This window comes from Cinclus cinclus, chromosome 2 (assembly GCF_963662255.1).
Source record: "Cinclus cinclus chromosome 2, bCinCin1.1, whole genome shotgun sequence".
Lineage (NCBI taxonomy): Eukaryota > Metazoa > Chordata > Aves > Passeriformes > Cinclidae > Cinclus > Cinclus cinclus.
The window spans coordinates 114,376,596-114,402,758 of NC_085047.1; the positions used below are offsets into that span (position 1 = coordinate 114,376,596).

General features: G+C 43.6%; 1 protein-coding gene across 1 annotated transcript; it reads right to left on the reverse strand.

Moving 5' to 3' along the window:
- Positions 1-93: 93 nt before the first annotated feature.
- Positions 94-26,055, reverse strand: IGSF5 (immunoglobulin superfamily member 5). The gene is made up of 8 exons (XM_062515219.1): positions 25,998-26,055; positions 19,794-20,114; positions 18,794-19,102; positions 14,580-14,708; positions 14,072-14,096; positions 9,383-9,495; positions 8,132-8,208; positions 94-162 (listed from the first exon to the last, which is right to left on the reverse strand). The coding sequence occupies exons 1-8, from the start codon at positions 26,053-26,055 to the stop codon at positions 94-96; spliced, it is 1,101 nt and encodes a 366-aa protein (XP_062371203.1).
- Between the last annotated feature and the right edge of the window lie 108 nt (positions 26,056-26,163).

Below are 26,163 nucleotides of genomic sequence, written 5' to 3' on the forward strand. Positions count from 1 at the left end.
AAGTTGCAATTTTATTTCATTGCATGAGAAGAAAAAAAAAATAGAAGAATAACTTATAACTTAAACTAAGAGAACTGGTTTTAACTTTTCATCCTACACGAGTGTCACATTCCTTATTTTCTTTGGGCTCATCAGATAATCAGTACGTCTTTGAGGTCGCACCTAGGGGAGAGCAGAAGCAGTTACAGAACTAGGAGAGATCCCAGAAAAGCAGTCCCACAATGGGTCTCAGGAGGTTCCCTGCCAACCCCTCACCCCAGAGCATAACAGCAACACGAAATCCATCATCAGCAACCCACTCAAAATCCAAACACAAAGGAAAGCATGAGAAGCAGGATGAGACAAAAGCTTCACATGCAACACGCTGCTGGCAGTTCTGGGAATTAATTATCTGATCTTCTGCTGCCTGAGAACTTCTTGTGGCCTCTGCAGCCTGTGTGCTTTTAAGCAAAAGGTGATGTTGGGTGTTTCTCCTCTGGTTCTCTTAAAGGAAATGCCTGTTAAACTGTAAAAAATCTGAATATTTGCTTTCCAAATCCATTAGAAATCATAGCACGCCACCATTTCACATGGCTGGAAGGAAGATCACTCTCAGCATCTCAGTGTTTATCCAAGCCAGGCTTTTTTTAAACTTCCCAAGACTGCCAGGATTACACTACCACCGACTGCAGTCTGTTCTCAAACTGACCCCGGTGGGATCAGAGCAGGGCAAATGCTCAGCAGCCTTGGAAAGCTTTTCCTCATCTGAAACAAAGTGCAGGTGCATCTCCAGTCCTAATTACTTATGTGCTTTTGCAAAATATCATTGGAGAGAAAAAGACCAGGAAAAAATCACTCTCAGCTGCATCAGAGTAACATCAACTTTGGATTTTTAAATGCAGTAGCAACACCTCCTCCCTGCAATTCCTCACCTGGTCTCAAGCCCTTGGAAATTAATGGAAATGTCACTCAGTGTGCAAATTAATGCAAATGTTTTTCTCAGTGAAATGTTTTATCAAGGCAAACTTGGTTCTCTAACTACTGACCAATTTTCCTGAGGTTTGTTTCTGGAGCATTAATCATGTACAGTCTGTATTGCTCTGGTATTCTTCCAGTATTAAACATCTTCAATAATGCATTTGGTACACATACATTATTGAATAACACATGGAGGCAAATGTTAGATAACAAATGTGGACAACATGTCTCTGGTATTTAATGAGCCCCAGCACCACTGTGGGATAAATTTAACTATCCTAGAAGCATTTCACAAGACAGCTGCCTTCTGTTTTAAACACAACTCTCTTTCTCCACCCTCCCATCCCTTCTTGTTGCTAGAACATGCTGCTGTTTTCTAAATTTACCCTTCTTTACTGTTTATTTTTGCAGAGAGGAGAGGTACTTTGGGAAGTAACAGCATAGCCTGGTTCTGCTCAAGGACCCTTTCCAAGATCCCTCTGCTGCACTTCATTTCTTGCCCGAAGACCTCAGTGGTGTTATGCAGAGAAGCTCTCTACTACCTCTCCCACCAAAATAACAAATTTTCAAATACAATGGGGAAAAAAATCTGAAAAAATGCCAAAGGCAAGTTTATGTTTGTGGAAAGGAAATATTCATAGATATTGTGGTCCGTGAGAATAAAGGATACTGAACCACTGAGTTACCAGGAAGTTTCAGAGGGAGCCCAAGAACAAACTGTCTCTAAAACTCCCTGAAATAGGTCATGTTTTGAATCCCATGTTCAGCAAACTACTGAGGTGAGAATATTTCCCAGAACTTGCTGCAGAAAAATACTCTATTGCACCAGATTTGCTAAAGGGAGAAAAAGACATTAATTAGACAGTTCATCCAGCAGTGCTGTGGAAAGAGGCAGTTTTGGGGCCGTTTGGAGGCAATACAACAGGAGATTTAGGGAGGGGATTGTGTCCCTGTGCCCCTGTGCTCAGGTGAGAGCTCACCTGGATCCTGCCCCAGGCCTGGATCCCAGCACAGGGAGGAGCTGGAGCTGCTGGAGAGAGCCCAGAGGAGGCAGCAGGATGAGCAGAGGGATGGAGCAGCTGTGCTGGGAGGAAAGGCTGGCAGAGCTGGCATTGTTCACCTGCACAGGAGAAGCTTTGGGCTGAGCTCAGGGTGGCCTTGCAGGGCCTGGAGGAGCTGCAGGAAACATGGAGAGAGACAATTGCCAAGGGATGGAGGGACAGGACACAGGGAGTGGCTTCAGAGTAGCATTGGATGGGATATTGGGAATTAGGAATTGTTCCCTGGGATGGTAACGAGGGGCTGGGATGGAATTCCCAGAGCAGCTGTGGCTGTCCCTGGATCCCTGGAATGTTCAGTTCCAGGTTGGACACTGGGGCTGGGAGCAGCCTGGGACAGTGGGAGGTGTCCCTGCCATGGCAGGGGTGGAATGAAATGAGTTTTTAGATCCTTTCCAACACCAACCACTCTGAGATTCTCTGATTTAGGTTTGCACATGATTCTGACCAGCAGGGAGCCAGGGGATGAGCAGCAGCTGGATCCAGGCAGCCCTGTGAGAGCACTGGGGAAAGGGTAACCCCACCAGGCCTCTTTGCCTTTAAAAATCCCATTTCAGGAATGAGCCAGCCCCTGTCTGTTATGGCACTTCTCACCACCAAAACAGGAACTGAGCAGAGTTTGCTCCCAGGGTGGGGCTGATGTCCATGAGAGTTCACCCTTGCCCTGCTGCATCTCTCAGAGTTATTTGCTTTAGAGTTACTTATACTTCATTCTCACTGTGCTCTGATACCAATTAATGAATAACTTTATGAATTTCAATCAACTCATGCTGTGTGCTGGCCCATTGTCTGGCCCATTTTTTGAAGCAGCAGAGCCTTCCTGAGGTTGCATTTCTCTGAAATGGAGGCTGCTGGCTGCAGGTCACTGACCTAAAACTCATTTTCTGGATGCAATGGAAGACCTCATACAACATATTGCAAATAGCAATGCAGAGAAGCAGGACCATAACAACCACTTCATATTTATTCCCTGATCTGCTGGAGCTGCTGGAGGCCCTGCTTGGTTTTGATTTCAAAGTTGTTTCCTCTTTAGATTAATTCAGTGCTCTACTAGTCTTGCCAGTCCTAGTCTGAGGAAAAAAGTCTTCATAATTCATTACACCCTACATATTGAAGGGAAAAACCCATCTCCAGTGGCTTGTTGCACAGCACAACATCATAGGAGCAAGTTTGTGAGGTTTTCCCCCCATCAGGAAGGATGCACTAACATCAGCATTTCTCTTACACAGTTTTAAATCTCTTTGTACTGTCAGCTTGGCACCCAGTTAACCATGGATATCTGACAGTCACATGCTTCAAAGCCTGCCTGTTGATTTATCATCTGCCTCCGATGCCTTTTCACAGGGATTACTATAAAAGGATTATAATACTGGGGAAAGCTTCACATAGTTTGTTGGTTTGGTTGGGGAAACAGATGCAGCACAGATCTTTTCATCTCTTCCAGCTCTTCAGCCAGACAAAAAGGGAGCTAGCAACACATGGATGAATCAGAAGGTAAACTGAGTGTGTATCAGCTGGTTTCAGGGTTGAATCCTTCTGTGCTGTCTTGAATCCTGCTCTTCAGTCAATGAAAGTAGGATTTCTGCTCTTACAAGCATGTTTCAGTCAGTTCTGCACCCCATGTGATATCTGTGATGTGAATGATGAGCACACATCTGGTCCTGTGAAACAGGACTCTGATCTCAGCCCTGATGTGACAGATAGCAGCTCCTCAGACACTGATGCTGTGGAAGTGTGTGATAAACTGAAGGCTTGGTATTAGCCAGCCAAAAACTACTCAAGTCTAACTGCATTAGAACAAACTGCTGACATTAATGTGGTAGAAGTGCTCCCAAATGTGTCCACATGCATCACACACTGGGCTAACAAAAACAGAACAAAAAAGTCAGGGGAGCACATCTTTCTGGTTCTGAAGGTTACTTCTCCCCCTGCCCTTAGTTTTTTTATTCTAAACTCACTTCATTTACAGGAAACCACACACCCCATAAATTCTGGATACCCTCATAATATTTCAGATACACTATTACTTCAAGTAAGAAACCAATTCCATCCTGTCAACTTTTTGGACACTCAGCACATTTCCCTGCCCATCCATACGGCCAGGAAATTCCCCCTTGTTTCTTCATGGGTTAATCCCACCCATAGGCCTTCACTCCTCCCCTTCTCCCACAGACATTTGGGAAAAAAACCTGCAAACTGCACCTACCATTTCTCTATCTGTATCATCAATATTTATTGCTCTCTTAATCATGATATGCTAACCAAATGGATATCATAACATGACATATCTGCAGCCCATTTCATCAGCAGGGGTAAAATTGTTTGCTTTCATTGATTTATTTTTCTATTTATTGACCTTTTAATTCCATTTTGATCCCTTAATTTTTCTTTCCAACAACCCTCTGCGTCGGAGCAGTTCTATATGGGGCAATAAATGGAGCTGCAATTCATCATTCATTTCCTTCTCAGTGTAAAACCACAACCACAGCTAAATAATATTTCCAGTTTATAGAGTGTCATTTGGAGTCGTTAAGAAGAAAAATAGATCCTTCCCCATTAAGGGTGCCATGATTCACTCTGGATTGGAAAGGAGGAGTGAGGCTGTGGAAGCTTCCTGGAGCTGTGCTGAAGTCACAGCAGGGATGGATCCAGCCCATTGGAAATGAGCAGTGACACCCTCTTATGGAATGGGCTCCTGACTGATCACAGAGATGTTTATGGCATGCTAAATGAGTCTAATTATGGAGCTCATCTAGATTGTCCAATCCTGCAAGTTGCTCAGTCCTTAAAGCTCCTTCTGTGGGAACTGGGAAAACAGAGTTCCTTGGAGGTGGCGCTCAGACCCTGTGGCCCTAGGTCAGGCACAGCTCTCTGTGGGGCTGCCCAAAAATCTGCAAAATCCCAGGCAGGGGATCCCACAGGGAGCACTGTGCATCAGGGAATGAGGAACTGTTCCCTCAGTGGGATGTTGGTCCCTAATACCCATTTTTCTGGCAGCTCAGCCCTGGTATTGGGAGCAAGGATCACACTCTCCCATCCCTGACAGGAACTGCATTTGCAATTAAACAGAAGCCTGCACCTCTGATCTCAGTTTGACCTTTCCTCAGTTAATATCATCACAATGAACACCTTCCAGCATCTCTGACTGATGCTTCTGGCCTCCTCTTCCAGTGGCTGGTAATTTTTCCCTCAGCTCAATAATTTGCTTCATTACTCATCATTTTTTAAACGTCTCGCACACCTTTGATTTTCCTCCCATGTTCTTTGCCAAACCTTTTGTTCAGGTTGTAAATTGATCAGTGCAATTACTGGGAAGCATTTGTCTTCTGTGGACATTTTGCATTAGTTTCTAATTCAAAGAGTTTGAATGGCCAAAAGCTGAGCTCAGGGTTTTTCTGTTGTCACCCTTTATGACACACACCATGGATTTCAGGTTTGTACCCAGTTGGGTCTATGGGTAACAAATCCTGAGGAAGCAAAACCTGTGATATGAAGCCTCCTTCAATCTCTCAAATCATTTAAATTTGTAACTTTTTTACATCTGGAACAGAAGGGATCAAATTTGAAGCCATTACCCTCAGAGACACGGGAATAGATAAGGTTTTACATCTTCAATCTGCAATTTTTCCATCAGTAGATGGACTTCCTGCTCCTCAGGGAGGCCTTGAATTTTCCTTCCTTCTTCTTGACCTCTAAAGAAGCACTTCAAGGACTTCTGATCATTTTTCCTGATTATCCAGGGAAAGAGAAGTAATTTTTTGGAGTCCACCCCTTCCTGACCTCCTTCACTATGGAAAAAATTCTCAGGATAACTTTTCTTCCTCCTGTTTTTTTGGGAGGTTTTTTTTACCTCCTGTTTCTCACTTAAAGGTCCTGGAGAATAAAGATTAAAAGTCTTTGGGAATGTTTCCAGTACACAGGCAAGGAAATCACAACTTTCTGCCCTTAGAAATGGCAGGAAGGCAGGTGGTTTCTGAACAAATTGATTCAGCACTAGCCAGTAAACAGCTAAATGAGTCAACATCTGATTTCCCCTACTTGACAAGAAATATAATGAAAAAACACTACAATGGTTATTAGGCAATACATTGGCATCAATGGTGATTGAATTTTATTGGAATTTATCCAGGAACACCTTTTGTGAGAAAACCTGTATCATGCAGTTAACAGGGAAGGTTTTGAATGTAAAAGGAAAATGCTTTTTGTCTGGGAAATGTTTTACTCTGTTTGCATTTGTTGTGATGAAATTAAATCATGGACTGCAAATCCACAATTTAGGGTAAACCTTCAGCAACCTTTTATCAGCTCCTGCTTACACAAGATGGGGCCATCACAACATACTGAGAAGCCCTGTTCAAACTGAGAAATAGTTTGTCTTCACCAAGCCATTTTTAGATTGCTAAATATTCCTCTAACATATGGAAAATAGTTATAAATAATTTTCTCTCTTGGTATTTTTCAAGAATGCATGTGCAGCTACTGATGCAGGTAGAGGCCACTGTAACACAGTTTTTATATTGTCCAAGGATAACTGGTTTAAAAATCATAAATATTTCAATGTCATGCTCTGTTCCTGTGCTGGATTCAAAGTTTCCCTGGCCACTTGAACTTCCTGGCCATCTAACCCAGGATTTCATGTGGAGGCTGCACCTCTCACATCTCAGTTTGAATCAGGAGAGTGAGCCCAGTCTCCTGATGGTCCCCACTCACAACATTATTGTTCTCACAGTGCATGGAGCTGCCTGAGAACACCCAAATTCGATGCCTTTCTGATGTCACTAAATGCCTTGATGCCACTGCAGTGCCCAACCAGTGCCCATGAACCAGGCACTGAGAAATGGCCAAATGAATCCCAGAACCACCAAATCCCAGAGTCTGCAAGGTTGGCAGAGACCTTCCAGATCATCCAGTCCCATCACCAGCCCAACACCACCATCATCACCTCTAAACCATGTCCCCACGTGCCACATCCAGATGTCAATATCCTGCCCTGAAATGTGCCCAAGGTGCTCAGCACAACCTTTCCTGGTCGTCAGAGCAGACACCACGTGCCACATGCATGGAAGCACAGCCAGTGCCCCGAAGTCCTGTTCACAAGCAATCCAAACTCTGTCTGAAAGTGTTGCTTGGGGTTCTAGATCCATACTGATGCCTCCACTGTTTTGTACAGACTTTTCAGCTTTGCTTCAACAGTATTTTGTTTGACAAGTAAATCATGTCAGCCATCATAACTACCAGGCACAAATGCATCAGTGTCATTGCTGTTATTTTTTACTGGTATTATGTGATCATTGTTTTAATTGTTGATTGAGTGCTTCCTGAATTTCATTGTGTGCCAAAAGAAGTTGACACACTCTGCTATGATTTATGTGCAATGTCATCCCCAAGACAGATTTCTGCATTGTGCATGTTGAAGCAGCTCTTCAGAAATAAATGAGTTATCGCTGTGTTGAGGAGTGAACTCAGTACCACATCACCGCCCCTTTCTTAAGAGAACATTGGCAAAAAACATCCCGGAGGTGCTAAATGGATTTACAAAAATACGGCATAAATTAAGATCCACATTGCTCTTGTGCTGGAAGCTGAGAGAGCAGCACCAGCCTTCAGAACGAGGCCACTGAGACTGGAGCCAGTGGAGAAATAAACACTGAGCTCTTCATTTTACATTTTATCCACATGGAAAAGGGGCCAAGCTCTGGGAGCACTGGCTGTTGGTTGTTTACTTTCCCTCCTAGCTCTTACTGCTGAGAAACCAAAGGTTTCAGCATCAATGTAAAGTTCCTGATTGAAGAAACTTCTGGAATATTGGAAAATACAGTCAAGAAAGGATCCAGAGAAAAGGCACATTTATTTACTCTCTTTATGCTGGATTTTGTTTGCAAAGGAACCTCAAACGTCACCTTCACAGTGCCTACATCTTATATGCACATCTCCTTCAAGTGTGAAGGAAAATACAGTCCAGAATGCTGAAGGGACATTCATTTACCTAATTACAGCTGTAATTGAATTCTAATTGTCTACCTCTACCCCAAAAAATCTGTTTGGCTCTAGCACACTACACACTCTGTGGAAAAGAGAAAAAAAATAGGTCAAGGTATTCAAGATATCAGCATTACCTTTGGTACAGAATTGATGTGCAAATTGTCATCAGGACCAGCAAACTTTGAAGACACTGGGGGAAGAGAAGCAAGTCCTGCAACAAGAACATAAAAGATTACTGCTACTCAGTGTCCACCACGGCGTGAACCACAATGGCTAAGCAGGATTTCATACTGTGAGCAAAACCAAGGCTAATTTTTTGGGCTAACATGGCCAGATTTGTGTATTGAGGGAGTTTGCAGGGGTGGCTTCTGTGAGGTGACACCAGGAGCTGCCCCCAGTGTCAGACAGAGGCAGTTCCGGGTGGCTCCAGCAGGGTCCTGCCGGAGCTGTGACATTGGTGGCACCTCTGCCATAACATATTTAAGGAAAGGTAAAAATCCCAGCATAGCAGGACCTGGGAAAGAGGAATGAGAAAGTGTGAGGGAAACAGTGCTGGAGACACCCAGGTCAGTGGAGAAGGGAGGTGACCAGCCAAGGTCAACCCAGAACACAAACAAATATGAAAAAAAAGCCAATCTAGGAGTCTGTGGAATCAATTTGTTCAGATTCACTTAATTTTCCTTTTACTTTTTATAACTGCTGCATTTTCTAGTACTACATACTCTTGAAGTCTTTCCCCTGTACTTATTTCTTCACCATTTATTTGTCAGAGAGGAAAGGATGCATGCCTGGATTATACACTCTGCACAATAATTTTATGCCATTAAGTGTTTGATTAAATGTTTTGAGAATAATGTGGTTATAAATGCAAGTGGCGGGTAATGATTTGGTGGAGATTTACATTTGCTTTTGAAGAGTCTTTGTGCTTAAGGACAAGAATTTATAATGCCTTAGTCATTATCAGTAAAATAATCGTTCACTAACTGCCTTTATTCTTTCCTTCCTTTTTTTTTTTTTGTGTTGGTAGTGGTGGATTTTCTTTTGTTTTCACAGACCAACTGCAAAATATTGCCTAAATTGCTGCTTGTATGAAAATCCAGCCCTCCCACATCTGGCCCCAGAAGACAATTGGAAGAACAAAGACATTTGAAAAATCAAACCCAGGACTAAATCTAAATTCAATTGCAAAGGACTTGGATGTTTCCTCTATATTTTTGGAGGATCTTCCTCTAAAAAATCAAAAACATTCTGGAGAGGTCCAGGAAAAACACAAGTCCTTCACTAAATATTGTGAAACCTCATAATTTTAATTGCTTGACCTGTTGTCCAGAAGGCCCATGTTGAGAAGCAATTTGACAACCTGTGATTCACCAGCTTAGACTCACCTGGGCTTTGTTCTGTGTTCCACAGTTCCTCTGGAATGTATCCCAGATTTTCACTGCCACTCCTGGGACTGTTTTCCAAATCACCATCTTTTTTTTTCTCAGCTGAAACTTTTCTAGAAAACAAAAAGCTGACATGAGAAGCTCTTCAGGGTGGAGAACTCTTGGTTAGCAGACTAGAGAGGAAAATGTCTCATGTCCCAAAAAATAGGTGTAAAACATATTCCAAGCAATTAGCCAGTACAAATCTCGTTCCATGGAAGTATTGCCCACGGAATCTGTTTGGAAAGCTTCCAGCAGCAGCAGCAATGTCAAAAACCATGAAAATAAGACAGCCTTCAAAAAGTGAGGGCCCTGTGCCAGATCACAGGTTTTGCAGAAAATTAATTTTGATCTCTGATTCTGAATTGCAGGATATTTAGGTGCCCAATAATGAAACACCAGGCAGGTCACTTATGACAGCTCATCATTTTGGTGCCCAGCTGCAAAACCAAAGCATGTCCTCACATCCCCACAGTCAAGGATTCACCTGTACACTCTGAAGTTAATCTTTCACTCTGAAATTTACTTTCCATGTGAGAGAAATTCCTTGGTTAAAGTTATGCATCCCTGAATTTGCAGAATGGTGCCCTCATAGCTGCACAGGGAGAGAATGGTGCTTTTTTACCCAAAATTCTGGTGCTAGAGGAGATGCTACTATTAATCTGTTGCTACCATGGACCCCTCTTCAGGCCAGTCCCAAACCTCTGCCTAGGTTTGAGGTGTGGCAAACACAAATCAACGAGGGAAAACTGGGAATTTTTACTGGGAAGGGGTGGCAGTGAAGTTGGTGGAAACTGCTGCGTTTAGTCCTTGTAATAAAAAATTGTAGTGAGGCTTGGGCTCTGCTCCAGGGAACAGGGACAGGAGCAGAGGGAACGGCCTCAGGCTGGGCCAGGGCAGGCTCAGCTGGGACAGCAGCAGGAATTTCCCCATGGAAAGGGTGCTCAGGCCTTGGCAAGAGCTGCCCAGGGAGGTTTGCAGTGCCCATCCCTGCAGGTGTCACCTGGACGTGGCACTCAGGGTGACAAGGTGGGCATGGAGCACAGCTGAGACTTGATGGTCCTGGAGGTCTTTTCCAACCTCAGTGATCTCATGATTCTGTAATTCCACTTATTTTATACTTAGTAGGAATCACCTTGCAGGCCCAGAGAGCTTCAGAGGGGTGTTACTGAGGCACACACAAATCTGGTGAGTCAGCTGTCAGCTGTGGGGCTTTTTTAGGAAATAAACAGGTTGGACACCACTAAGAGCCCTGCCATGGTTGCTAGAAGACAAAAGCAATTGTTTGGAGCTACCACCCCCAGATGTTACATGACACTGTGCTGCCTCTTTTATCTGAGCCTTAGATCCCAACAATCTCAGTGGAGCAGCCAAATAAAAAAGCAGCTACAGAAAAAATAAAATTGTGTGGGAGGTATAGGAAGATAGCCAGCCAAGTTAAAAATAAAGCAGTGTGTGTTTGGTCTCACTACTTCTTTGCTACCACAGCAATGTGGCTTCCAAAATCTGGACAAGCATCATTCTTTGTACTGCAGGGAAGTTCCCCCCAAGAAAAAAAAAAAACACTGAGCCTACAAAATCTGTGATTGTTAATAATCCTTGTGATTTCAGGGTCATTGTTTTTCAAACCTTGAACTGTCAACACTGATTCTCCAAGTCCAAACTGAGCCTCAGAGCCTGAACTCACTCCAGTTTTCTTAACTTTAAAGTATAAGCAACTTGTGAACACAGTGAGACAACTCATCTTTATAGTTAACAGAGGAATTGTAACTTTGTAGTACTGAGAACTAAAAACACACTTCTGCCATGAAGGTAGAATTACTTCTGCCCAGACCAGATGCAAAAACGTAGAGAGAAAGGAAAGTTATGCCCCATGCCCTGTTCTGGACCTGTTCATGTTGTCTGAAAGGAGCACTGCAGATCCACAACAGCAGGGCAGGGTCTGGGAAGGACATAGGCCAGAATGTTCCAGACTGCTGGGCACGTCCTTCCCTGCCTGTTCAACTGCTTCTGCCTTAGTAGAGTTGATCCTTGTGGAAGTTTTTGGGATTCTGATCCAAGTCAGAATCCAAGCAATCCCTGCTCATCTACTCCTGCCCTATTTATATAGCTGCACTTGGCAAAATGATGAATTTAGCCCCACAAAGTAAGAAATCACATGAAGTTTGCACATATAGCAATGGCATAATAAGCACAATATCCTTGGGTGAAAACACAGGGTATCTAATTTCCTTATTTTGTTTCCTATCAATAAAGTGCTCTACAAATGGAAATCTGTCAACAGACCTCCACAAACTTTCCCCACAAGAGGCTGCTAATGAAACTGGGAATTACTGATGTGCCAGGCAAGGGGGTGGAACTTTCTGCAAACTCATTGAAGGATGGGGAGTTAAAAGCTCCACAAGCATAGGCAGAGAATGAATTTGTAGTGCTGCCTAAATATAAATAATAATATGAATAACCCCACTGTCACAGCCACACCGGTGCTGATAAAAAGGATCTTAATGCTGAGAGCCACCAGTTACTATTTCTGAAGTTTTCCAGCTCAGTGCAATAATGGGCAAACAGCTTTGTACTGAAAACATCTGACAATCACTGAACGAGATGCTGATACCCATCCACTGGGCAGCTTTATTGATTTTTTATAGAATTAGAGAATAGCTTGGGTTGGAATAAACCTTGAGATCATTTCTCTCCGAGCTGCGGGCACGGACACCTTCCCCTATCCCAGGGAAGAACACTCCCAGGGATGGAGAGTCACATCATCCCTGTACCAGTGCCTCGCCACCCTTTTCCACCAACAATTTCTTCTTAATACCAAGTCTAAACCTGCTCTCGGAACGCCTTTCTTACTGGTTTATCCAGCCCTAAAGGGCCGGGAGGTGCAGAGGAATTCCTCGCTCCCATCACCGGTGTGGCAGTGACATCCTGTGGCGGCAGTGGCGATCGCCCGGCGGGCTCTGATAGCCACCATCCCTCCATCCATCCCTCCATCCATCCCTCCATCCATCCATCCATCCATCCATCATCCATCCATCCATCCATCCATCCATCCATCCATCCATCCATCCATCCATCCATCCACAACCCTGGGGTTTGCATGGGGTTTGCATGGGGATTTTGGGGGGGGGGGGGGTTTATGGGGTTTGGCAGAGTTTTTTGGGGTTTTCATGGGGTTTTGTGGGGTTTTTATGGGGTTTTCATGGAGTTTTCATAGGGCTTTGTGGAGTTTTCATGGGGTTTTTTGGGGGGGGTTTATGGGGTTTGGCGGAGTTTTTTGGGGTTTCCATGGGGTTTTGTGGGGTTTGCATGGGGTTTTTATGGAGTTGTGATAGGGCTTTGTGGGGTTTTCATGGGGTTTTTAGGGGGGTTTATGGGGTTTGGCGGAGTTTTTTGGGGTTTTCATGGGGTTTTTTGGGGTTGTTATGGAGGGGTTGTGGGGTTTTCATAGGCTTTGCATGGGATTTTTTGGGGGAGGGTTATGGGTTTTTGCGGAGTTTTTTGGGGTTTTCATGGGGTTTTTTGGGGTTGTTATGGAGGGGTTGTGGGGTTTTCAAAGGGTTTGCATGGGATTTTTTTGGGGGAGGGTTATGGGTTTTTGAGGAGTTTTTTTGGGTTTTCATGAGGTTTTGTGGGGTTTGCAAGGGGTTTTGTGAGGCTTTTGGGGGGGTGTGGGGTTCTCATGGGGTTTTGTGGGGTTTGCATGGGGTTTTCGTGGAGTTTTGATAGGGCTTTGTGGAGTTTTCATGGGGTTTTGTGAGGCTTTTGGGGGGGGTTGTGGGGTTTTCATGGGGTTTTGTGGGGTTTGCATGGGGTTTTCATGGAGTTTTGATAGGGTTTTGTGGGGTGTTCATAGGTTTTGTGGGGTTTTTATGGGGTTTTCACAGAGATTTGATAGGGTTTTGTGGGGTTTTCATGGGGCTTTGTGGGGTTTTTATGGGGTTTGTGGGGTTATGCAGGGATTTGATGGGGTTTTCATGGGGTTTTGTGGGATTTTGATGGGGTTTTGATGGAGTTTTATGGGGTTTTGATGGGGTTGTCACCACTGTGGGATCAGAGTTTTCACCGCCTGCTGCGAGGCCTGGAGCTCACATTGCACTGGGGATGCCATGGACAAATTGAGATGAATTTTTTAAAATCTAGGCACATAAATTTTCACCTCTGAGGCTTGGATTAGCCTCCCCGTGTTTCTTAGGAAGAAATCCCAAAATTATTGGCTACCTTGATTTAGAGGTTAGCTAGAGTGCCTTCCTTATGAGACATTCTGTATTTCTAGTCCTGAAAGCAGTAGGGCTGAGTTTACTTTACAATTAAATTAGTAATATTTTTAATTACAGGTCTAGTATTTCGGTAAAGTTTAGAACTTCATAAGTTAATTATGCTTGTCTTGCTGCTCTTGGCATAAGCAGTCTAATACTAATGTCTCTGAATTAGATTGAGCTATATGGAGACCTATTTGAAAGTCTTGAAACCTTCATCCCTAAGGTCAGTGTCCTTCCCTGGATGCTGTCCCCCATCCCTCTGCTGTCCCCACAAGCTCACACAGCTCCCTGACTTCTGGGATTATGGATGCCAGGACAAGGACACTGGCACGTCCCTCTTGCCACCCTGCAGCAGCCTCAAAAAGTTTTCCCACATCATCTGACTTACCTTATTTCATTTTGGTAAGTAGATCCTGAGAATGGGAAAAAAAATAAAAAATAAAAAGGTGGTTAAAATGCAGGAAAATAAAATTTAAAACTTCTGTAACTTCTCTAAGAGTTCCAGCTACCACAGAAGCATCTCTCCACCCTGTTTGCAAAACTGGGCAGCCCTGTAGAGCATCTTACATGGAAACAGGAATTAGGCACACAGCACTGAAAATACACTTCAATAAAGAACCTTTAAATGTCTTTAAAAATGAATGCACTCCCAAAAATCATGACCCCCTGGGAGTTAATGTGAAGTGCTGACACTGATTGGAATAAATTTAAGAGAGAAACATGATGGTGAAATTAAAGAGGATGTTAAACAGCTCATAGTTAAGAGCAGGATCTGCCTGCTCAGTCTTCTGCTTACAGGTCTTTGTGCAGCAGCAGCATCAGAGCTGACACAAGTAGATTTATGTCCAATCAAAACCATTTTTTAATGTACAGACCAGCTGTGAAGATCCACTCACCTCTCCTCTTTAGGCAGCAGCGCACAGCAACCACAATAATAACGATCAGGAGAACAATACCAAGAAATGAAAGCACAACTGCAAGTACAATAACCCACGTGCTCCTGTTGTCTTCACTGTAATCATTTTCTGTTAAATTAAATGGAGAAACATTGGACTATCAGAGGCTCAAGACATCCTTTTCTGTGAGACGTTATTAAGTGCTTGGTGAATATTTAACAAGGAGTCTGTGTCTTCCAAATGACAGACTCTGTATTTATGGATGGCACCCAAGAATTTAAAATATTCCCGAATTCAAATCCTTTATTGCAGTTGTAACTTTTCCCACTGCTACTTCTCTTCTGAAAAGCACAGGGTTGCAACCTCCAAACTTAACTTAATTTTATAATTATGCTGGGCCTCCCAGAGTCCTTTGAAAGCATTTGGAGAGAGGTGTTAAGATTCAGTTTTGGAGTCCATACTGCAGATCCTGAGTATCTTGCCTGGCTGCCCTTGTTAGTGGAGAGAAGATAGGTATTATGGGCTATAATTAATTTGATCAAATGTGTATGCATCCATTTTAATAAGCTGAACTGCTTTGAAAAAAAGTTCATTTCTCCCCATACTCCACATCAATAGTCGTAGGTGATTGTTAGTATAGTTAGTGATCTCTAGCCTGGAAAAATCATTTTCTAATCAATTCCATCTTAGGATTTCTCTCAATGATTTCAACAAGTGTTTGATTTTGGGATGTGCTTGGTGGGACACCTGTTCCTCACCTAAAGAGAACCAAAGAGCAAAATCAGTGAAGCTACTGACCCATGCTCTCTGCAGTATTCTCACCTTTAACTTATTCCTTCATCTTTGCCGTAATCTACAGGGTTAAATGAGGGGATTTAAGGATGATTCAATGTCTTGCTGAAATCAGTTGCTATGACCAAGCAGGGCTCCCACGTGCACATTTTTAAAAATACCTTGCATTTAGAATTCTAGAATCATGGAATGATTTGGGTTGGAATGGACCTCAAAGATCACTCAGTTCCACCCCCTGCCATGGGCAGGGACACCTTCCACCATCCCAAGTTGATCCAAGCCCTGGCCTTGGACACTTCCAGGGATGGGGAATATTTCTCAGGCAGCTGGATGTACAAGGAAGATGCCAGTTGTGCTTGTCGCATCACCCTGTCCCTTGGTTTGACCAAATATTCCAGAAGCACCTCCAATTTGGCTTCCCTTTGGAAAGCAGCCCCAAAACACTTTTGACAGTTGTTTAGAAACAATCTTCCAATCCAAATTACAAGTGTGAGGCACATCCAGATTTGGCACAGTTCTGTCCCATGGGTTTATGATTGTCTTTTCTTCATTCAAGGTCTGAGTTAAGAGTTCCATGGCTGACAGCCTCTGGGAAAGGAACCACAGGAATGAGGGTGACTGGGACTGCTCAAGGCTGGGGCAATTCCCCTGATGTGGGAACCAGGTTTACCTGTGGCAGGGAATACACAAGAACCCCTTTCTATTTACAAATCTTCCTGGGTGCATGTTTGGGGTTTGGAGGTTTCAGACTGAAAAGATAGAGTACCAGAGCCTCCGACAAAGCTTGAACCTCTGCCAGGAATCTGCTTTCTCCAAAGCTCAGGTCATTATCATTAAGCAATTTGTTCCAGTCTTCTCTAATCCTAATGCTCAATCAGCATGTTTGGAATTTCTTCTATTAGGAAAAAAACAAGCCCTCAGTAGCCTGAAAATTAGCAGTAAATCCTGTAGGCTGCCATCAGCTGATGATAAACTTGTTCATAGTGTTTTTATCTAGAAGTACAGCAACAGAAATGTACAGTTTAGTATATTTTGTTCCACAGAGATGCCATGGGGATTCCGAGATGACTAAAATATGAATGACATCTATTTAGCTCGAGGGGAAGGCTTAACCCTAGTGAGAAGGGAGGACCTAAACACACCTGCACCATCCCATTCCTGCAGGCTGGCTGCCACACCAAGGTATTTCACTCCCTTTCTGGGTCAGGTTATGTGCCAAGAGATTTATGGAGCTGAAGCCAGAAGGATAGGGTATAACACAAACACTCCCAAAGCTTCAGCATTTTTGTGTTTCTGCAGTTTTGGAGGATGCAGAAAGAAACTGGAGCTGGGTATGAATCAGGAGCTGCCAGGTGAACACACAAGCAGGGCTGCAAGGGAGGGGCACGAAGGTGTGAAGGTACTAAATCCCTTTGAGTCCATTTGGAAATCCAAACCAAGTTCCGTGAAGTGTTTGGTGTGGACAGAGCTACTTCCTCATTCCACAGGGCCCATCCTCTGCTGCCATCCCGACCTCTGGCTCCTCCAAAAGCTGTCCAAACATTGACTTTGACAAAGCGTCTGCAGAAAAGGGGATTTTCCCAGGCAGGCGCTGGTGACCAGTGAGGAACGAGAGACTGGAAAATCCTGCGCGTGGCTTCTTGGACACTTTGGAGCTTTTCTGGCTGAGTTGAAAAGCAAAGGATATCCAGGCTCGTGGGAGACTCTCTGTCCTCAACTTCTGCAGGTCAAAAGCCACAGGAATTCAACACCAAAGCCAAAGACAGCTTGGACCCAGCTAAGGAATTCCACCATGGATCCCATTCCAAGTAACAGCTCTGTGAATGTATCTCCTGGGATAACTCTGTAGGAGTTCCCAAATCTCAGGCTCAGCCAAACACCACTGTAGGAAGAGTGAATGACACAAAAATGCATCACTTTGTAAGGAAAGGCTGACCCAGAGGTGCAGGAAGGTGGGATATTCCCTCACCAGGGGCTGCTGCCTGGAGAGGGCTCCAATTTTCGGTAGTTCTTGTATTGCTTGAGAGGAACGAGGAGGAATTTGATTCCCCCAGCTTTTAAGTGAAGGGGAAAACTGATATTTCAGTTATTTTGGGAAGGATTTCTTACACGTTTGCAGTTGCTGGTGCTCTTTCCCAACAGCCAGCTAAGGTTGAGCCTGTATATGAAAACTGGGACAAGCTCTTAGATTTTGAGTGTGATGTATATATTATATACCTTCCTGTGTCATGAATGCCATGCTTTTATTTCATTCTGATCATTTAAAGACTCCAGATTCTCCTATCCTGTCAAATTTTGAGTGCCTGCTGCTGCTGCACAATGGTATTTCCAAAGAGAAATCAATGATGGTCCTATACAATCACTAATTTTACACTAATAGTGCTTCATGACATCAGTTTTTCTCCTCTTCTGATTTGCAGGGAGTAGCTATGGAAACATCACAAATGAGTGGGTAGGGGAATTTATTAATTTCCTCAGGATAGTCCTATTTTGCTTAGTCAGTAATTAAGATCAATGTGACTACAAAAGGCTATGGTAAGGATGGTAAAATGACCTTTTCCAACTGCATTAGCAAGCAAGCACTTTTGAAAAAGGCCTGCTAATAATGATCCATACCGAAAACAAAGGGCACAGCCATTCAATCTTCTCAGTTGTTTATGTGTCAAAATGTCTGTACCAAACCCCTCATTGATATCCTGTGAGGATGTTCTGTATGTGCCTCCTTCACCCATTGCAGAAGAAGAATCAGTTCATCAAGAGAAGCTGTCAGCATGATTACAACCTTAGCAAAAATATTTAGAGTTATCAAAGGCCTTGCTAAATGCTCTGGAGAGATTTTCAGGCTTGGATTAAAGCAACTTTCAATTTCCTTAAGTAAAAGCCAGTACAAAGCAACCTAATATACTGACCCAAAAATTCCATATATGTTAGTATAGAATTTATTTTGGGTTGTGTGCAGAAACTGGGAGGTTTTGTTTTTTTTCCAAATCAGGGGTAAAACTGATATTGTATATGATAGAGATCAATTTCACATGAGGCCTTGGCTCTGTAAGAAATTAAGTTAATATGACAGGCATGCTCTGATCGAGGATATTTAAGATCTAAATTCCTTGGGTGTTTTCTTGGTCAAGGAGCACAGGTTGGTTTTCCTAGCAGTGAATCCACAGGAGTCAGAGGCAGATATTTGTCAGAGGCTTTGTCTTGCTCAGTCCTACCTTGGGCTTCATGGTTCATTAGACTGGTAAAAGTACATTTAACCCTACCTATACATCATGCTGTGACTCCTGGCTCTGAATTCCACGCCCCAGAGGATTTCATTTGCAAATAAACAACTTTTTTACAGCAAAACGAACCAGAACAAAACACACAGCTCTGAGTACAGGCGGTACAGTAGGGGAAAAGCACAACAAACATTCACTTACCCGTGGCAGAGTTGTCAAAAATAAGAGTTACAGTTGCATTCTGAGGGCTGGGGAGTGCTTCTATGTCAGCTAAACAAGTCAAAACCTCCGTGTCCGTCGGAGTCAGAGTTAAGGTGCTCAGGGCATTGTGGAGGTCATGAGATCCTGGACTTTGCTGGGTAACATAGCTCGACTTATCAACCAAAGAGTCATTTCTCATCCAGGTAATGTCTGGAGCTGGAGCCCATCCTAAGGCTTCGCAAACAATCTCAATTGTTTGGTTCTCTTTTACTGTTAAGGTGCTATTTTTGATGAGTAAAGATCCATTAACTGTGGGAGGGAAAAGATGTTTTTTGTTCCTTCAGAATGTTTTGCTGCATTGCTTCCCTGCTGGTGGTTTTAAATCTTATCTGGCTACCCAGAAATAGCTATGCCTTGAGATATGAAGTGGAAAACAATTATTAATACAGATATAACATATGCATGATGGAAACATGCAGATATTTCAACTACATGGGCCCATTACCCAATGTGTCTAAAGCACAAGTCTCAGCTTCCAGTGCCTTTCCAATAAAAAGCAGGAAATTGCTCTTTTTAGCCATCTTGACACATATGCAGCTGGAGGACAACATAATGAAATAACACTCTCTAAGTTTTAAATATGCTCAGGTGACATAAGAAGAGGTTTACAGACAGGTGATGAGATGTCATCACTGCACCAAGCCCCTCCTTGAGAAATGGATGGTGCCTGGTGGTGACATCCTGCTTTCCTGGCTGCAGGCTGGTAAGGAATAAGAGATGGAACAGGAAAGGACATGGGGAGTTATCACCTTTGCTATTGGCACTCTGCATGTGACTCTAAAACCTGCTCAGGCAGTAAAATTAGGATGAGGAGGGCAAGGAGGCAAAGGATGGTAAATGAGAGCATGTACTCCTTCCCAGGGGTAACTTGAGCAGCTCCTCAGAGGATTCCCTGAAGCGCAGCACGATGAAACAGCTTTTTGCTGGTGGCTATACACACCTTGCACAGAGAGGAAGGCAAAGTTGTTGTCGCTGGGCTGCTGGATGCTGCACTCAATCCTGCCAGAGTCACTCAGCTGGGTGTCGTGGATGATCAGCTCCGAGGTGAACTGGTCCCCACTGGTGTAGTTGTGGGAGGTGAAGCGCTCTGTGGTTTCCACAGAGCCCTGGGAGCTGATGACAGTGAGGACAGGACTGCCCTTGGAGAGCCAGATGAGGACTTTCCATCCTGCAGACACCGTGCAGTTGAACCGTGCCTCCGAGCCAGCCAGGACCGTGGCATTCTCAGGCCCTTTTGTGATGGAGTAACAAAAGCCCAGGCCTGTGAGGGAACCAAAACCAGTCCATAAATACTGAATAACACTGAAAATGGTTAGCTTTTTTCTTCTGCCTTCACTCAGAGTCAGGACTGAAGGCTCACGAGACAGATTTCTTGTTCAGACTTGGCTGTTTATTAAATCTTATCTAAAGTACAGAGAATTCTTCAGCACTTCTAGCTGTCAAGCCCAAAGCAAGAAAATGGAGGTGAATTTACCTAGTTACAAGGTCTTTTAAAGGATAACTATCCAATTAAGAGCTAACATCTATATTATTTACACTTTTGACCCAATAACCAAACACCTGTGACCCACAGTGTAGCAAACTATCCAACCAAAAACTACTACCTGAAACTAGGAAGAAGAAGGAAAAAGAAGGAAGAAACAATGTCCAAGAACCTCCATCTTGTCCCATACCTATTACTGTATTCTAAAACCCCAGATTCCAAGCCCTTCACCATGTGAAAGCACACACTTCTATTCTAGCTACACACCCATGACTCCAACCCTGTCACTCAGATTTGGAATCTTTCTCCAAGGCCTCAGGTCAAAAGCACTGTTCTCCTGGGGGTCGGTGTCAGAAAGCACAGAGAACTCCCAGGCTTCAGGTTTCCAACAATACACCACCAGAAGAGGTGGTTGGATAGTGTAAAATAATTTAACTGGCTCAGAGACTGAGGTGTGCAATCTAACCTTTCAGTTCCTGCTTAGATTAAGTGGTTTTCTTTAAAAATGCCTTTAACTATTTCATCTTTCCTTCCCCCATTTCAAAATCGCCTGTTTCTCTTCAGGAATTCACTGACTACCATTTTGTTGAGATAAAAAAATTCCACTTTTAAATAGGAAAATACATGAGTTGCCTAGACTTTAAATAATTAAAGGAGTGTGTAACCAGTCCCTTTTCCATACCTTGGATTGCCACTGATTTTTTACAGCCCCGTCATTTATCCTTCAGTGCTCTTTCCCCTATTGCTCAACCATTGTCACATACATTGTGATGTATTTCTTCTAAAGCCTTTCTCAGGCTCCCTGTTAACCAGAAGTGCTGTAACTCTTCAGTTTTAACTCCTTGAAAGTAAGTGGGAATTTTGGCTAATATTTTTCAGAGCTGAAAGTTCCCAACAAAGCAATCTTGTTTTCCTTTCTTCCTCATAGACCCAGGGCCTCCCATTGCCAACCCCACCAACTGCACAGGGCCTCATCCAGGAATATTTTGAATCCAAGCATGGAGATTTAGCTCACTGCAGACCCACCAGTCCTCACCAGGGGAACATTCCTGCTGAGGGAGCACCAGGACTGCCAGTGGTGCCCCAATGGTTCCAGCTGAGCTCTGCACGATGACAGCAATTAGACACTGCAGTCCATGGCAGTCTAATTAAAACCCCGTACCCCCAAAATTGGCCTGAGAATAATTATTCAATTATGTTCCAGGAGAAAGGAAGTCTGAAATGATCATCACTCCCTTGCTAAGAGCATTCAGGACAATGAAGTTTTGTTCACACCAAGATTTTTAGATAGTTTATTCATTAAGGGATTAGCTATAAATTATTTTTAAAAACCCACATTTTTCTTTCGGTCAGCAGCTGATGTGAGAGAAGGACACACTGTTTTTTACCCAAGAGGGGTGTTGGATGGTTTTATAAATGGAACCAGAGCCCACTCTCAGTGATGACCCTGCAACCAGTGCCTCAGTGAGCTGCACCCAGGGCACAGGGTCTGGAATCTCACCGCTCCATTGCCCAGACCTTTTTGCAGTTCCCAGCCCAGGTTTAACCACTGTATATCCAACCAGGTTGGTGCCAGGAATTGTTCTTTAATATAAATAGCTCCTTTCTTTCCTCCCACCCAGCACAAGCATTTACAGACTTCTTTGTTTTGCAGGATTGTGCAAACCTCTCTCTCCTTGGTTCTGTGTAGGGCTGACTCTGAGCTCTGTCATATTTACAAAAACCTTCACAAAAATTTTCCACCTTTCTGGGTTATGTTACCTCTGCCATGCACCTCCAAGTATATCTGTGTGTGAGCAACAAAACATTAAATGAAAAGCAAACTTTGCCTACTCTGATAATTAATAAAGCCAGATAAGATTAAGTAAATCACATTTCTGTTCAAATTAAAATTTACCCACTCTGCCCCTCTTAATGCAAACTGTTCTCTGTGCACTTGGAATTTATTTCCATGCCTGTGCAAACACTTCACTTTTTCAAGGAGCTGTGGTCTGCCAGGGCTCTGAATAAATGATGCAACTTCCAGGACAATGCTTGCTGTTAATTAATCTTTAAGGATTTATCCTTAAACAGGAATAATCAGCAATCATTTGCTCTAAAAATGATTGGTTATGTCAGTTTTGCCGTCTTCAGACATTCAGGGCAGTGTAGGCAGGTAGGTATGAGTTAATCATTTATCTATGATGATTACTTTTTATCAGTCCATAGGTAAGGGAGGATCTCTTCTTCCACCAACCACGTCTGCTGGAGCAATAAATGATCTTTCCCTGATTGCTGCCCCATAGGGAATAGGTCCCTGAGCCCAGCATGGGCATCCTCTGGGAGGCAGAAGGACTGAGGAGTGGGACATAAGCTCTCTTCCATTCACATCCCAGCCCCAGCACAACCAGTAAAGGAATTTCACCAGCTTTCTCCACCTGCTGCCTGAATGCTTTTGATGATTTTGCCTTTGCTTCTTTATCTTCTTGCTTGTATTGCTTGTCCTGCACATGGAGTCCTGAACCAACAGCACATTCCATTGTCCAGCCCGTGTACAAACACTGATAAAGTCACCTGTGGGAGGTCACAGAGGACATCCATGGCAAAATGGGATCCAAACCCAGCTACCAATGCCTTAAGGTCCTTTTGCTGGACCTTGACTCATGCACGGAGTGGGGGGGGATAAAAATGTTAGTGCTGGTTTCATTTGCATCCTGCTTTGAAAATACCTTGCAGATGGCTGCTTTTAAACAAATTAAGGCCTCGGGCTAGATTTTCATTGCACTTTACAGGAATTATGTCTTCAGCTCTTAACAGCTGTTTTAACATCTGCTTCCCCACACCCCAGCAGGGAGACATCCCACCCAGGCAAAGACCATCCTTGCAGCAGGAAAATGTTGGGCTGGCTCCCTGATCACTCCTTGGTTCTTGAGAAACAGACCTGAGTGAGGACACCTTATCTGAGGCACATCATTAAAGGTTTACAAAGCAGTCACCAGGGGAGAAAATTTGCTTAAATTAAGTGCTTATGGTGTCCCAGCTGCTCAGTGCCTCCCAGCAGCACACAGAGCACAAACCAACTCCTTTATGAGCTGGTGTTTTCCCTCCTCTGCCACACAAATTCACTGTCACACCTCTGCAGGTTGTGAAGAAATGCAAATGCATCTTGTGCAGGATGATGCCTGCACTGAGGGAACCTCATTTGCCTCACTGCCAACACCCAGCAGTGTCTTTTCCTCCACACTTGAATAAACTCCAAAGGACCACTCTTCCACACTGGAGTTTGCAACAACAAGGGCATTGAGACTTGGCTACCTTGTCCTCCTTGCCTCCTGTCCTCTGCTGGCTCTGTCTTTGCTCTTTTGTAAGTGACCTATTTGGATGCAGCACAGGGAAGGACAGGATGGGCTTATCCTTTTGCCATAATGATTCCTCTTTTTTTTCAGCCTCATTATCGTATTTCAAAATAATCTCCCCCTCCATACCCATATTGACCTTCCACAAACACTGCTTTTCATCCTTCAGTTTTTGTATCTAATATCTGTCTTCCTCCCTTCCCTCTCTGCTCTTTCTGTCTGAATTTCTGGGATATTCTTCCTCCCAGTCTCTTTGAAATTCCTTTTTCTCTTCTCTTTTTCTTCAGTCTCCTGCTCTGCCTTCTACCTCCCCTTTCTCAGCACTGGCCCACTGCTCCAGGCACAGCTCTGCTATGAACTGTTAAATACACAACAATAATAATAAAGCAATTAATTAATTAACAGCTCAAGTTTGTTTCAAAACCCAACAGCCCCTGCAGCTGAGCTTTTTGAAAACCAAAGTAGGTTAGAGCTTGTCAAAGCCTGCAGCAAGGGACTGGCTTGTTCGTTTATGTTAACAAGAATTTTTAAATGCTTACAGGATGTTTCTGTCAAGTAATACCAGACTCCTGATGCTCAGCAACATTTATTTCCTCCCACCTGCACACAAACCTCTCCACAGCCCCCAGGCATGTCTTCCCCTCTTCTCTCACTCCCTGTTTGACAGCAGTTGCTGGCAGAACTTCCCAGTGCCCAAAAAGCAGAGATCCAGGGACTTCCTGAGCCAAAAATTCCTTTTGCACCTATGGATCTCCCCCTTATGATATTTGTTTCTAGTTTTTCTCAGCCTAATTATAATTTGATATCCCCCACACCCAATGGCCGTCAGTTTTACTATTTAATTACATGCTCTGAGAAAAGAACAGGTTTGGGTTGGCCTTACATCTTCTGATAATTTCAATGGTTGCCAGGAATACTTTTTGTTATGAAAAATTGTGAATAATCATTTTACCATTCACTTCCATATAATTATTTTCATACATTTTTAGTATTTATTCTTTTTCACATGCAGGAAAAAAAATATCCCAGTCTAATGAAGCCTCCTTTATCCTTCCTTCCTAGACAGAAGCTTTGTATGCCCCATCCTGGAAGTGCTCAGGGATGGATGGATGGAGCATTGGGGAACCTGGTCTAGTGAAAGGTGTCCCTGCCCATGGCAGGGAGGTTGGAACTGGAAGATTTTTAAGGTCCTTTCCAACCCAAACCCTCCCACGATTCTTTGATTCTCTGCCTTTGAACAGCTCCATCACACTTTGTACCTTTCTCAAACCTAACCTGTCCTGTTTGTAAAGGAAGGGTTAACAAAACAGCCAGTATCTGAGATGAAACCTTTCTGTGGATTTACATCATGCCAGGGTTCATTTTATCTGCCTTGCTGGAGACATCAAATGCTGAAATTTCCTCTCTTTTTCAGCAATTTACTCTCTTTCCAAGACAACTATTCTTTCCCCCACTAGACATTGCATTCAAGAGATGCTTTGCATTGAATGCTTCCTCTGCCTTTATTACTTACTCATCTGGCATCATGACATTTCCTGGCAAATCTTCCTAGTCTCTTTTTTTATTTGGCTGCCATAAGTAATTCTGCACTGCTTGCAAAGTCTGCCACCTCACAGTTCCCTCCTCTTCACCAGGTTGTTTAAGAGCTTGTTGAATACCACACATCCCTGCGCAGCTCCACTGCTCAGAAAACTCACTGTTTATCCCTGCTTTGTGTTTCCTTTCTCTATTAATCCATGACAATACCCTTACCCTCATCCCACTGCAGCTTGTTCCTGTCAGAGCCTGTTAAAACTCCAGCTACACTATGATTAAGAAATCAGCCTTGTCTCCATAACCCAACTAGTCACTTAATATTCACTTTTCCTCTAAAGCTTTGCCACCAAGAAACTTTTAATCTGATTTGATTTTGAGACTCAGGCATGTGAAATGTGAATTGGTGGTAAACCAGCAACGTGATAATTTGCATTTACTTCTGGAAGTAAAAACCAGCTGCTGATACTGAGTTTTCTAAAGATGCACCCTCAAAAGCAGTCCCAAACAGGAGGAAAAGAAAAACAAGGAGAGGGAGAAACTGAAAGGGGGCATCTTTCCTATCTCCTCCCCACCCCACACACTGCTCAGTCCTTCAACTGAAGCACACTTCAGATCATCAGATCATTCAGGCTTGAAACGCAAACATCCCCCTTTCAGGCAGTTCAAAAAATCCCACTCTGTGACTGACTGCTCAGTCTGAACTCACCAGCAAAGGCCATTTACACCACATTCAAATGAGTCCCCTATTTCATCCCTGGTGGCCCATCTCACCATTATGAACATGTCCTACCTGGCAGCAAGGCAGTCAGGATGAGGGGAAGTAAAATGGATTTCTGGAAGCTCTCCATTGGAGCATTCTCTCCTGGTTCCTGAGGCAGGAAGCCACCAGTAGTCACTGCATCCTTGAGAAGAAGCTGAAGGACAGAACTTGTGGAGAAACTCAGAAATGAGTTGGG

Excerpts from the sequence above, each read along its gene's own strand:
- IGSF5 (XM_062515219.1), bottom strand. The coding sequence starts at position 26,055 with ATGGAGAGCTTCCAGAAATCCATTTTACTTCCCCTCATCCTGACTGCC. Across the intron at positions 20,115-25,997 it reads CCTGACTGCCTTGCTGCCAG|GCCTGGGCTTTTGTTACTCC; the intron begins GTAGGACATGTT and ends GTTCCCTCACAG. Across the intron at positions 9,496-14,071 it reads ACTTACCAAAATGAAATAAG|AAAAGTTTCAGCTGAGAAAA; the intron begins GTAAGTCAGATG and ends TTTGTTTTCTAG.